The 13,495-nt window shown below is 43.5% G+C and overlaps 2 protein-coding genes across 3 annotated transcripts in view; one reads left to right on the top strand and one right to left on the bottom strand.

Moving 5' to 3' along the window:
- Nucleotides 1-8,466, top strand: part of LOC104125096 (cohesin subunit SA-2-like) — a 61,607-nt gene extending 53,141 nt beyond the window's left edge. Inside the window, 4 exon segments of the mRNA XM_035892966.1 lie at nucleotides 3,507-3,697; nucleotides 4,718-4,892; nucleotides 5,908-6,001; nucleotides 7,585-8,466. Coding sequence (XP_035748859.1) covers nucleotides 3,507-3,697; nucleotides 4,718-4,892; nucleotides 5,908-6,001; nucleotides 7,585-7,593 — 469 coding nt within the window. The 3' untranslated portion in view covers nucleotides 7,594-8,466.
- Nucleotides 8,467-10,013: 1,547 nt separating this feature from the next.
- PPP2R3B (protein phosphatase 2 regulatory subunit B''beta) overlaps nucleotides 10,014-13,495 on the bottom strand; it is a 50,386-nt gene continuing 46,904 nt past the window's right edge. Inside the window, exons 12-14 of one of the 2 annotated variants that reach the window (XM_035892993.1) lie at nucleotides 13,359-13,465; nucleotides 11,300-11,482; nucleotides 11,056-11,115 (exon numbers count right to left, since the gene is read on the bottom strand). In XM_035892993.1, the coding sequence (XP_035748886.1) occupies nucleotides 11,341-11,482; nucleotides 13,359-13,465 (249 nt within the window). In that variant the 3' untranslated portion in view covers nucleotides 11,056-11,115; nucleotides 11,300-11,340. Of the gene's footprint in view, nucleotides 11,116-11,299; nucleotides 11,483-13,358; nucleotides 13,466-13,495 lie in introns of both variants that reach the window. The other variant, XM_009637657.2, reaches the window with a different exon arrangement.

Here is a 13,495-nt window from a genome sequence, read left to right on the forward strand (position 1 = left end):
TTACGTGAGTTCCATGGAATATATTTGGAATAGAAATATACGTGACACTGTCCATAATGTGGATATTTAGATTCAAGAATTTACAGGGGAATATGCCCTGATCCAGTTGGGATTGTGTTTTACAGTGTCTTAAATATTTACATTTAATAATATAAGAATGGTAGCCTTATTTTGGCATCATGGGGCATTATGCATCTGAACAGAAAAATGGTATGGTTATGTCTCTTATTGTCTTCTTCATCTGCCTCAACTCCAGTAATTTCTGAGAAGGAAGTAATGTTCTTCCATCTATTTGACCTTTGTCATTACTTCCCTAGTCAGTGCTGCTTATTTTGGGTCTGGATCTCTGCACTTCAGTGTTCTATTTACAGATACTGTAAAAAGTATTGCAAAATATGTAACAGGTACTGCCATTTTCCTGAGAGCATATTTGAAGGCATGAGAATGTAAGATGAAATGTTAAGACACATCTGCCTTTTTGACTTTCTGAGCAAATAACTCCAGTACCCGACAAGAAAAATTCCACTTTGGAGAGGAAGTCAGCAGAAATGGAAAAAAACCCAACCATCACATCTGGCTGAGCCCTGTGTAACTTGTTTTCTCCTGTGTCACTTTGTCTTAAATTGGAGGTTAACTTCCATGGGGCTCATCAGCCAGTTTTTATATAACAAGGGTCGGGAGTGGTAAAATGTCTACTTCCCTGTTAGTTTATATGACAAACAGAATTTATTAATGATTGTCAGCTACCCAGACAATGTATTTTAAAACATGAATTCAAACCCAAAACACAGAAGAAAAATATTTGACATATACTGATTACAACCCCTGGTAAAACTAAAAGGGATAAGCTATGGGTAGTGATAACTTCCCTTTTTATTCTTGCATTTTTCTGAAAGAGGATCTTTGAGATCTATGACTAGAATTGTTTTTCATAGGCTGTAGAGTCACAGAATGGTTTGGGTTGGAAGGGACCTTAAAGATCATCTAGTTCCAACCCCCCTGCCATGGGCAGGGATGCCTTCTGCTAGATCAGGTTGCTCAAAGCCCCATCCAGCCTGGCCTTGAACACTTCCAGGCATCCACAACTTCTCTGGGCAACCTGTTCCAGTGCCTCACTACCCTCACAGTAAAGAATTTCTTCCTAATATCTAACCTAAATCTACCCTCTTTCCATTTAAAGCTGTTACTCCTTGTCCTATCACTGCACTCCCTGATAAAGAGTCCTTCCCCATCTTTTCTGTAGGCCCCCTTTAGGTACTGGAAGGCTGCAACAAGGTCTCCCTGGAGCCTTCTCTTCTCCAGGATGAACAACCCCGACACCCTCAGCCTGTCCTCACAGGGGAGGTGCTCCAGCCCCCTGTTTTGTACAGTTTCTGTACAACTCTGTCCATGTTGTCTGGATTTTGAAGAGCTGTTGTCATCTGTGTGGTGACACTTGTGCAATAAGTAGATTTCTGTTAATCCATCCTTGAAAAACTTTATAATTTCATTTACCTCCAAGGAGTAATTTTTAATTAAACAGGGGGAAAATATTTCATCATTGATGTGGGCATATCTAAAGCTAAATCCTGATAATTTTTTTCCTAGGGCTATATTTAACCTCTTGACCGGAGTGTATATTCCAGAAGTATATTCCTGAATGTATTAGATACGTTCAGGTGGGTTTATTCATTGGAAACTTTTGTGGGAAATAGAGAACCTAGCAGGGAATGTTCTTTGACTTCAGTTCTTACTGCTTTGGACCTTCCCACTGCTGGGAACAAATGGGAAACAATAAAATTCACAAGGGGGGAAATTGCAATTTTATCCACAACTACATTCAGATTATGTTTCCAGAGTAAGTGTTTCTATTCTGGGAGGCCTAAAATGCCTTGCAGGGGCTGGAGATTATATTTCCTCTTAGAAATATTTAGGTTTAGCTCCATCATAAATTACTGGATTGGAATGTTTTAGGTCAACATGAACTTTTAGAAATAAACATCTGGTTATTTTCATTTTTATTATTAATCATAGGATTGATGTCCAGGTCTGTATGTTAACATATGTGAATGTACCGTAACAGATGAGATACAGAATATGTGCATTTGTTAGAAAGGAGTATATTTCAACACCATCAAAGTATATGGATTTTAACCTCCTCCCCTGTAATTGCCCAAGCTGTAGCAGTAAAATATCTGACTTGTCAATTGCTCTGTGCCTCAAAACGCACACAAGAAATGAATTATTGAATAACAAGCTGCATGAAGGGCCTGATTCCTGAATCAGTAGGAGTCTTTCCATTGACATTGATAGCTGTTGGATTAGACCCTAAAACAGTAGTTACAATATGGCCTTGTTTGAAACCAACAAATTCCATTACCAGGGTTTCTTGATCCCTGGGGCCCCCAGAGCCCAGGACTCTTAATTGTTTCGGAGTCGGTGCTTACCCTAACCTCCTCCCAGCACCAGTTTTCTTGTTTTGCAAAGGGAATGAAATGTCTGATATTTTCCAGGCCACACTCCTAATCAAAGAAAGAATAATATACTGTACAGGCTGGCGTTAAAACTGTCACTTCTGGTATTTGCTAAGGTGGGGTCTGTTTTAACAACACTAGGCTTGATTTTAAAATGATGAGCTGTAGCTGAAATGTAGCGTATGTCCAGTTTCTGATCCTGAGCCAGACTTTGATTTTCTTTTCTTATTGTTATGAAGTAGGGATGGGACAGAAAGACTTTGTCAGAAACGTCCTCTTTTTCAAAAAGAGGGTTTGAAGGAGATCTCTCTGCTCCAGAAGAGGCGAAAGCTTCACCTGGGATTCAGGGAGGCCCCGTGTCAAGTCTCTGGATTGAATCAGGCAGAACAGGGCTTTGAACCGGTGTTTCCCACATCCTGTGTGTTGTAACTGCAGAGCTGTTAACTGCTTCTCGCAGACACTTGAAATTTTACTGGGAACCTGAGAGAATTGGATTGAGTTTGAGATGATACTATAGAAAAGTGGTATTATCGGTTGTTCTTTTTTAAAATCCTGACAAAACAGGCACTTGTGGTGCAAATACCCATTTCCTGACCACAGGAAAATTGAATCACAAGGAGCATCTCTCGCCTGGGTTCTCCTTTGCATTGCAGTCCATGAGGCAGAAAAGGGCCACCGGGAGAAGGGGTGCATCCTCGCAGAGTTCTGCTCTGCTCAGACTGCTCCTGGCAACAGCAATTGGCAGTGCCTTTTCCTGCACAGGAAATTCTTTCTAGAGACCAATGTATTTCTGTAATTCCTGTGAACCAAGTGTTGTTTCTAATGCTAAAGTTCAAGCACTTTCTTAGGTTTGAAGACATTTACATTTAAAATATTCAGATATTGCAGAGACATCAGATATTCCTGAGAAAAGGGATGCCCTTTCTTTTTCTTCAACAGTTCTGTCTGCACCTTTGGGAGGGTAAAGGGAAAACACCTTTCTAGCAATAGCTTCCCTAGATATTGAGGAGAAAGATTCTGAGTTTTCTTGTGCTTGCTTTTGGTTTTCTCCAGGTATGCTTACTTACAGAGGTATGTAGCAGAACCACTGCCTTGCAGAGGAGACGAATGGCAGCCGTTGATTTGGTACCGAAACTCTTTACTGGCAAATGAAGATGAGGAGAGCTCTGTCCTTGGCAGTTCAGGAGAGTGGTTCCCCGCAGGCACGTCTAAGACATCTTCTTTTAAAAGGAAATTGTCTCAAGGTATGAAAACTTCCCTGTTCTGGATCAGCTGTATTTGCTTTGTCCCAGCAAAAATGCACTTTGTGCTTTGCATTAGCAGTACCACAGTGTGTTGGATGTTGTGGACTTCCCAGTTTGAACTGTGGCTTTTGCCTTCAGCTTTGTTGTTGTTAAAGGTCTCTTCATTGCTCAATAAGCAGAAAGGTTGGTCTGGAGACTTTGTGTGAGCCGAATTCAGATAATTTTGAATTCTGCTCTGTGCTGAGCTCTGGCATTTGTCTGTGCCATTGAGACTTGGTTCATTGCTTTCGATCGTTAAGGGCGTTCGTTGTTGCTTTAGGCCCTGTGAACAATTGGAGCAGGAGAGGTATTGCCAGAAGTTGATTCAGATCTTCAGCCCAGATGATCTGGGCCTAATCATCTTCTGGGGTCTTTCTCTCTGTTGGATTTCTAGGGAGCCTGTAAGACTATACTCCTAACTTAAAGTTATAGGTAGGTGGGCTGCATCGAGGCTTTAGCAGCTCTCATGGACTTCCAATGCGTAATGAGGTATTCACTGCATGGATATGGTGGGACTTAATTAAAGCCATGATGAAAACAATTGCTAGTAAAAATGCTAAGAGCAATGGACATGTGCAGTTGTATGTGGAGGAAAGGGAATTTTCCCAAAGCGTACTTTAGTTTCTCTCTCATCCTTTCTCAGAAATTTTCTTTTCAGTGACCCGCCTTCAGAAAGGTTGTCCCTTTTTGTCCCAAAGGCCCTCCTTTCTTGAGGGTTATACAGACTCAGTAGTACTGATAGCGCTTACGGACCGGGGCCAAGATCATAAATCTAGATTGCAAAAATGACCAGTGGGGCAATTAAATTGATTTTCTTTTATGTGACTTTTAGCTGGTTCCTTCAATGAATGAATGCTTTGTTCCACATCTTTGTGAGCTTGGCCCCGTTGCTTCACTGCTGCGGGGAGTATGTTGGAAATGTCCACCTCAAGACCTCCGAGGGTGAGGCTGAAGAACGAGCCTGTTCACTGTCTGTTACAGGGTCTTTGCCTGAAACCAGCCAGACTGAAGCAGCAAGCAAAGCTCCAGACCTGCAGGGTGCTTCCCAGCTCGCCCCTGCAGCAGGGAAAAGCAGAAAGAGGCTAAAATCTCAAGAGATGCACTTGCAGGAGCGTTTGCCGTTCCTTTGTCCAGGAGGGCTGCGGAGAAGATACTGGTGAGAGGTTTATGTCTTACAAGCTCCTTCACTGTCCTGGTATTGACAGTTGGGGTCTCTCTATCCACCTCTGCTCCCATTTTTTTAATGTTTCCATGGGCACAGGGTGTGTGCCCCTCCTGTCTTTCTTATGGGCTGTGTTCCAAGGACAGGTTGGGTTTTTAGTTTCCTCAGTCCAATATTTACATTTGCTGCATAAAATCCTGATTGTCCCCCACTGTCACAGGGCCTCCGTGCCTTTTTAGACTATTATCGAGTGTGCGGAGAAAAAGGCAAGGAAGGAGGAGGGTTCCCTGTCCCACTTCTCTTGTCTCTGCTGCTGATGAGAGGGCTGTGGGGCTGGTTACTCCCTGCCTGTTTGCTGCAGCTGGATGATGAGTGTTTTCTGCGTCTCTGGAAATGAAGGAGGATTCCTGTCTGGGCAGATCTGCTATTAACTACTGTGTAGCTGGCGACTTTCCTTGAGAGAGGTGCAAGTCTGTGTGCGGCATGCACACACACCTGAGTGAAAAGCCCACAGAACTTGGACGTAAGAGAGGTATTGCAGAAAAAGGGAGTCTGGAGTCTACTTCTGAGCTCTGTAAAGCCCTCAAAGTGCTCAGTTGGGATATTTTCCTTTAATACAATTAATTTATTGTGGTGGTAGGAGCCATTTCCCATATTGGTATGTTGAAGGAAGAAACACAAATCCCAGAAAGATGCATGCTTTTGCAGGTTTTGGGACACTTGTTGAATGGACCCGGTGACTACAAGGAAAATAGAACACAAATTTATTAAACAGGTAGCCCCTGTTTAAAATGAATGTTTTGTTTCTGAACTGCTTTGTTGGAAAGTCCTCAGAGCTTAACCTCTTTCATACCTGGGAAATACTGGGCCAGAAACTTTGGGCTTCCTTACATGGGTATCTCAGCAGCCGATCTTAATATGTGAACTACTCTGCCTTAAGCACACCCGTGCAATGTGCAACCTCTATTACAAAGTTTCTCAAGACTTAGCTTTTTTTTTTTTTCCCTAGCAAAGATGAGATTAAGACAGAAGATGCCTCCGAGGAGGGTCAAGCAGAAGACACAATTGAGGATGTCGATGTTGATGTGGTTGGTGCAGACCAGGTAATTCTGGCTTGGGTTTTCCAGCTCTGAGGACAGCTGTAGTTGAAGTGGGTGAATCTGAGTTCAGAATCTCGTGAGCACCCATCTAGCAGCAAAGGCGCTGCTCTTTCTTGACCCCTTCCAGGCTGAGAACAGGGGTTCTCCCCTCTTCCCTTTCCAGCTGCAGCTATAGTATCCTCCTTCACCTTGATCTGCATTTCTAAGGCAGTTCTTGTTGTAGCATCTAGATATCCTTAGGTACATTCAACACCAGCTAGGAGGTGTTAAGAGGAGGATCTAGTTTCCTTTTTTCCCCATACTGTGAAGCTCCTTGCTTGAGAGCCATTTGCTGCAGTTGCTTCATGTTACTGACACATTGCAGGGACGGCGTTGCTGCGTGGCCTGCCGGGAATGTCTGCTTCGAAAATGGTGTTTGCATTGTGCTCTTTAGATCGAAAGACTCGGAATGTGTCTGATCGCTGGTCAGTCCAGGGCTCTTGCTGCAGCGTCCCTTGTTTCTTGCCCTTTTCCAGTCAAGACTGTTGGGGAGATTAAATTATCCCCAAACCAGCTGGGGATTTGAAGGGAAGCATGGGAATATTGTGGGCTTGGAGTGGCAGCCAGTGTAGTGTAGCCTGGGGCTTCTCTTGTGGGCACCCAATTGCCTTTGGGATCAGGTAGTAGTTTGGCAAAACTGCAGCTGTCTGCCTGGCACTCAGCTCAGCCCTGGAATGGGTACTTACAGCAGGGAAGGACTTTCAGCCCGTTGGGACAATGGAATGCAAGGACTCAGGTGGGCTGTTGTGCACCGGAGGGGCGTGCAACAGTGGTGGTACTGAAAGGGGGGAAAAAAAGTAAAAAAAGAGGCCATGAGGTTTCCTGTGCTGCAGCCTTTCACATCCCTCCCATCCTCTAAGGGTTTGCTGTGTCAGCCATTGCAAGGGGCTGAGCTGTTCCTTCAGGTCATTCTGCATTTCCCCCTGCTTTCTGGACTTCTAATGGAATGTAAGCCCAGTGTTTGGCAGACAGGTTTTTTGCAGTGATTTAGGCAACCCCTTGACTTCCAGTGGCTCTGGTTAGCTGGGATCTAAGAGCCACATTTGAAGACCGTGTCTGATTTTTGACTTTTTAATGCGTTTTCCCTGTAAAGTTGAACAAATGGTTTCTTTTTGTGTTTGAGTGGTGGGCTTTTGGGGTTTTTTTTTGTTTTTTAAGAGGACTAGAAGGAAAAAGGGACTACTACCTTTTCTTCCAGCCGTATGCCTTTTAAAATGTAGACTATTTGTTTGGACCATGTTCCCAGAGCAGCTCGTATTGAAGATAGGTAAATAAAAGAATTTGAATCTGTGGACCAAGATCGAAGCCATGCAGAAAATGCACTACTTTTACTTACTTACCTAGTATGTGGCCTTTCCCTCTAGTGCCTTTTCTGGGCTCCTTGTGGTACAGAAATGCCTCTTTCCTTTTGTGGAAGCTGAATATAGTGCTTTCCAAGAGCCAGCTATGGCCAAGTTGCAAAATGGTTAGAGGCTACGCTTTTATTCGGCTTCCTTATGTGCTCTGATATGATGAGACTGACTTAATCTTTTTTTCTTCTGGTGTAGGAGAGTTGAGAAGCTGAGAGGATAAGCGGACGTGAAGACCGCACTACCATTTTTTTCTGCAAGTTGTTTAACTGAAAACGGGGTTTTGATGGCATCAACCAAGGCAGCAGGAGCTACAGATCACGCCAGCTCTCTGCCTGGAGGCAGCCACCCAGAACAGTCACTAGCGCTGCGGGTGATTGCTCCACATTGCTGTTTGCGGTGTTACCGATTTGGCTGTTGCGCTTCTAAGGTTGCGGGCGTTACGAACATCGTTACTCAGCTGCATCCTGGTCCTTGATGCTGCCTTGGAACACTTCCCACCCTAAGGCCTGGAGTCAGGGTATTGACAAATACTGAGTCAAAGACTCTGTGAACTGGATGAGATGAGCTCGCTCAGATCAGCGCAGGGGCAGCATTCCGCGGGATGTGTGCTTTACTGCTTGAGAGAACCAGGATGGATATCTACTTGTTTCCTTGTACCTGACCCCAGGGAGAAAGGAGCCTGGCCTGGCTGTGAAGGCCGTGACCTGCTGGGTGATGGCAGGTGACTTGGCTGTGCCATTTCCTGCCTGTAAGATGGAAAACCTGGATCGAATCATCTGGAAGTCTTTCTAAACCCCAGTGCTTACAGCGACGTGGGCTGTGGGGGATCAGGACATGTTCCCAGGAGGCTTGCATCAAGGCTTCAGAGTAACAAACAGCGGACCAGTTGACTGAGTATTTTCCTCTCGAAGAAATCCTTCATCCACACTGATCAGGTGGTATTTATTGGAAAATGCAAAGCCTGAAAGGACAGTGTAAATAGACTGTAAATACGGCCCTTCAGAATCAGTTTTTTCCGTTAAGAAGCTGGTACTGTTCTTCACTCAGGAGTGTTTCAGAGGCAGGAGGCTGGGGCATGCTGGCTGCCTTTGCAGACCCTTTGTCACTGCGCCATGGAATTGTACACTGCATTGATCCTATCAATCAGCTTTATTTTCTTTTTGTTTATATATTCTGGATTGTAACTGTGTAAAATAAACTGCATAACCACTGCTATCCATTACTACTGACAGTGCCAGTGCTATTCCCACGCCAAGTCGGGAGAAAGAAGAGCAGCAGCGCTCCTGGCCTTGTAGTCGGCCCTGTTTGTTATTGAATAGGCTGAGAAGTGTGCTCCCGTGAACGGGGAAGCCGTGACGCTCTCCCAGGCACCCGTAAAACCCTTCTGGTCCCTCACCGTGCAGAGGGTGAGTGCAAGGGGAGGAGGCAGCACGCCACGCGCCAATGCCGATTCTCACCCAGATCAAGTTGTTCTCAGGTCCCCTGCGACTGCCTGGCCTGCGATAGCAGTGTCACCCTCATCCAGCCAGACTTGTGGCTCTAGGCCCAAATGCTCACCAGGTAGGCAGAATGCAGCTGGGCTTGGACTAAGCAAACAGTCAGCCCTGGGACCAGATCAAACCTGCAGACGCATTAATTCTTGTAACAAAGGACTAGGGCTGGGACCCACCCTGCTGGGGAGAGGTACAGTAACCTTTATAGCTCATGTATTGCAAGAAGAGTCACTTCCACAATAACCCCATCATTTGCTCTGCTACAGCTGTGCATATCCTTTAGGAAAACAGGGACTTGGTTTATCACAGGTATAACAGGGAGCAGATTTAAGGGGCACTTCCAAAAATGTAAAGCAGCAACAACAGCTGCAGGCTCTGCAGAAGAGAGTGACCCTGTGCCATAGCCCTGTGCATTTCATGGAGAAAAGTTGCTGTGTGAGGCAAAAGCCCTTGGCCCGGTTACCAGCCCCCTTTGTAAGCAGCAGGGGTTCCAGCTGAAGGGGGTCAGGTAGGGAAAAGATGACTACCCCTCACACAACAAGAGAAGTTCTTAGGCCTTCTAAGGCAGAGCTTAACATAAATCCCCTCTCTGTCTTTCTGTTGAAAAAAACCCGAACTGAGGGCAAGTAGCAAAAGGTATCTCTCTGACCAACACTAGAGAAAGTTGACAGTGAGGAGTTTCCATTAAAACTGGAATAATCAATCATCAGCCCCAGTTTTATTTTTAAAAATGCTTAAGGTTCACCAACAGGTATCAGCAAAGAGTTTCACCACTTCACAGAGTTGTAAGGTTTTGCTTAAGGTTTGTAAGCCTCTACCCGAGACAGCATGATGAGTTGAGTGGAAGGGATTTCTGTGCCCCTTGCAGCTGTTCAGCAACACCCTATTTTGGGTGAAGAAAAACCTGCCAGCGCTTGATTGCTTTGAGTATGGGGCTTGGTGTAATTATCCAAGCAGACTGCCTCCATACGGAACCCTTCCTACCTTAAATGGTTCTTCAATAGTAGGAAGAACATACTAGTTAGAACCATGAAGTTACATGTATGAAAATCTTTATTTGAAAATACAAACATGATTTTTAAACTTTTTAACAGATCTACACTGCAACCAAAAAATAACTTACATCTTTTTGTACATTTTTTTTTCCCAACAAAATCTGTTTAACAGTAAGAGTGAGGCAACAATTTCAAGCTGCTGTGACACTGATGAATATCCATGGAATGTGTCAATAGCAAACAACTGAAAGGGGGGACAGACAAAAGCACTGAATGCCCACAACAAATTAGTGCACATCACTGATCAAGTACCATTTATACAAAGGATTTAAAAAAAAAAATTGGTTCCTTCTACATGGATTAACACACTCATTTTGGATCAAGTATGAACACTAAAACAGACTTCATTATTAAATAAGCTTTTTATCATGAACATCAATGAAAAGACTGAAGTTTAAAAGGGCAAGCAAAATCAAAGTTGGGGCAAACAAGGACTACACAGAGAAGAGAAGCAACTTGTCTCAGGCGTTCGCTTTCCTTGTGCGCTAATATGCTCAGCTTGTCAAATTAAACTCTACTTTAAAAAAAAACGCGCGCTCTCAGTCACGTCTCTTCCTCGCCAAGGCATAAAAACCCCTCGGGGCTGTCTGGGAGCACATACGCATCGCAGGCCAGGTATAAATTGTCTCCTGACCTCCCACAGCAGGACAGGAACACCTGGTTGCAACTGGGATGGAGATGGTCAGTGCACCACACATCAGCTTAGAGAGAATTATACAGTCCTCTTAAAAACAGTAGATTACTCTTCTCTAAAGTCAAATATTGTTATTCTTCCAAAAAGGAATTATGCAACATCTGTAAATAAATATTTTAATCTATTTTACAAACTATAGACTATGGAATAAATACAAAAAAGTTTCATCATTCCATACAAATGCACTTCTTTTATTTAAAAGGTAGTGTAGTGATTAAATACTTTTAGCACAAAACTAAGCTGACTTCTGGAAACGACACCCACTGAAACGTGTAGGTGTGTAGCAGACCTGCTGCAGACTGTCCCTTCTCTTCTGCAAGTGTTGACCACGTGTAACCACTACTCAAAGTCCTCTTCATAGTCGTACTCATCCAAGTCTACACCGGCCAGATGGGAAGGCATTTCAAAAAACGGTCTTTTTTCCATTTGATACTTTAGGACATTGGCCTTCTGATGGTCTACAGGATTCAGCTCTGCTTCATACCTAGGAGCGGGCAAAAAAAGAAAATGAGTCTCACTACATTGGGAAGCGCCCAAGCATTAGAACACTAACAAGGCACCTGCAAGAAGAACATAATTTCCAGTATTTTATATTTACAGTAAAGAAACATGTAACCAGAAGCAGCACCAGGTCTCTGTAATAAGTACTTAAATTTAAGCTAGCTTACACTCCCATCACGTGCAGAACTTCTTAGTGAGATACGTGGCTCTACGGAAAGGATTCAAAGCACATGCTGCTCGAGTAGACTACTCCTAAGTTAGAAATGCAAGACGCAAGTGCTTGACAGAAACCCTTCCAGTTCTCTTGAAGAAAGCTGAAATTAGGCTGGATTAGGAAGAACGAACTACACCTGTAGTAGATACAAAAGAGAAAGAATACTGAAAGTGTGATTAAAATGCAGGTGATAGCAACCAACTGTGTATGTAAAGCAGATGCTAGAAAGCAAAAGCCAGTTGTTTAATGAGAAATTACCGATAACCTCCTGCTGATGGTGAAGAGGAACAGATGGGTAATGAAATGCAGTGCTTAACCCACTCAAGTCAGTGAAGGCTCATACTGAAAAAAGATCTGCTTCAGCACCCTTGAGGTGGGATCAAGCTATAGCTGATAGCCATTTAAAAAAATTAAACATAAATCTCAGTAAAGATTTATGGTGTCCAATTAAAGAACTGACCATTTCCTGGGCTAGGCTGACTCAGGTTCATGCCCATCCTCCCAAGTGCTACCGAGTCTCATCTCAGCACCTGATTATTTCCACCTACTTAACCAGACTAGGCAAAGAGCAAGCTTTAGACACTGCAGTGTCTGTTCTTCAAATGTGACTTTATAACAGCATCCAGTAGTGATGAGAAGTATTCTTTCTGAGAAATACATAGGGCAAAGAGGAGTGAAATACTAAGAATCCACTATGAACACTAAAACAGAGTAGCATTACTAGCAGAGGTGGAAACAACATTTTCAATTGTGAGTGCAATTGTGTTGAAACGCTTCATAGATAAACTATTAAACATTAAGCACCAGCTCCACCGCCATTTTGAGTAAAAGAAATCTAACAAAATAAAAGATGCTTTGATAACATCACTTGAAGATTAAGCAGTGGGTAAAAAATAGTTCCTGATTCTCTTTCCTTTTTTTGTTATTTCATCCTTCCCGGGGCAGTAAAGCCTCAGTTACGTGAGCATCAGTCGGTACTCAGGCAGTGAACAGAGTAACCTTGGGTTTCTCCCCCAAGTTCACCACTGGTTTGAACAGGAAACAAAAGTCACCCTAGGAGTTACTTTACCAAGTTACACACTTGAAAACGAGGATTTGGAAGAAAGATGTACATTCTACCATAAGAACAGTTTTGGCTCACAAGCCTCTGATTTATAGTCACCACTATTTCAGCATTGTCCAAATACCAATGGGCTCGGGGCATCAACCACCTCTCTAGGAAGCCTGTTCCAGAGTTTGACCACCCTCTCAGTAAAGAAATGCTTCCTAATGTCCTGTCTGAGCCTGCCCTGATGCAGCTTTAAGCCATTCCCATGTGCCCTGTCACTGGATCCCAGGGAGAGGAGCTCAGCACCTCCCTCTCCACGCCCCCTCCTCAGGAAGCTGCAGAGAGCAGCTTTGATGTAGGAAATGCAGGAAAATGTGTTTTCTCTAAACAGGTCCATCAACTTAAGGCCTAAACCAAGTTAAATTTATACTCGTTTTCTTTATCTTTTTAAATAACAAAACCAATGAATAGCAAATTTGGGACTGTGGATTCCAAGAGGTTCTGGAAATTACATAAGCAAAAATAAAGGAGTGATTTTGAAACAGCAAGACTTCTTATCTTAGTTACTCTTACAGAACTGTGAGAAAATGCTTGTAAGCTGACACAATTTTGAGTTCAGAAGTGAGAATTTTTTCCCCCCAAAAGCTCTTAATGAAGCTCTTAATTCTTTTAACAAGCTAAAAAAATCTAATGTTGCATTTTGTTTAGAATTGAAGCTTCTTCAAATCTTCTTTCCTCCCAAAATCTGGAGTAGGACCTTTTCTTTGACAAGGCAAATGTGATCAGAGACTGTCAAGGAATATTTCATTCAAGATAGAAGCAAGGTTCTTCCTCCCTCACCGAGCACACGGCTAAACATGACAAACAGCAACACACTACGGAAACAGCAGTAAGGATGCTAGCGATGGTGAGGCTTTACGGTAGTAGAGAGGATTCGTGCCAACTCTCCTGCTACATTTCTTACCCATCATTCCACTGGTCACTTGCTGCCTCTTCTGCCACCAAGATATCGTACTCTTCAGCAGCATACTTCTCCCAGTCAGAGACCTCTTGGCTTTCACCGTCACCATCCTAAACAAGCACATGGCAAGTTATACACGT

Source organism: Egretta garzetta, unplaced genomic scaffold, assembly GCF_000687185.1.
Source record: "Egretta garzetta isolate BGI_Z169 unplaced genomic scaffold, ASM68718v1 scaffold370, whole genome shotgun sequence".
Classification (NCBI taxonomy): domain Eukaryota; kingdom Metazoa; phylum Chordata; class Aves; order Pelecaniformes; family Ardeidae; genus Egretta; species Egretta garzetta.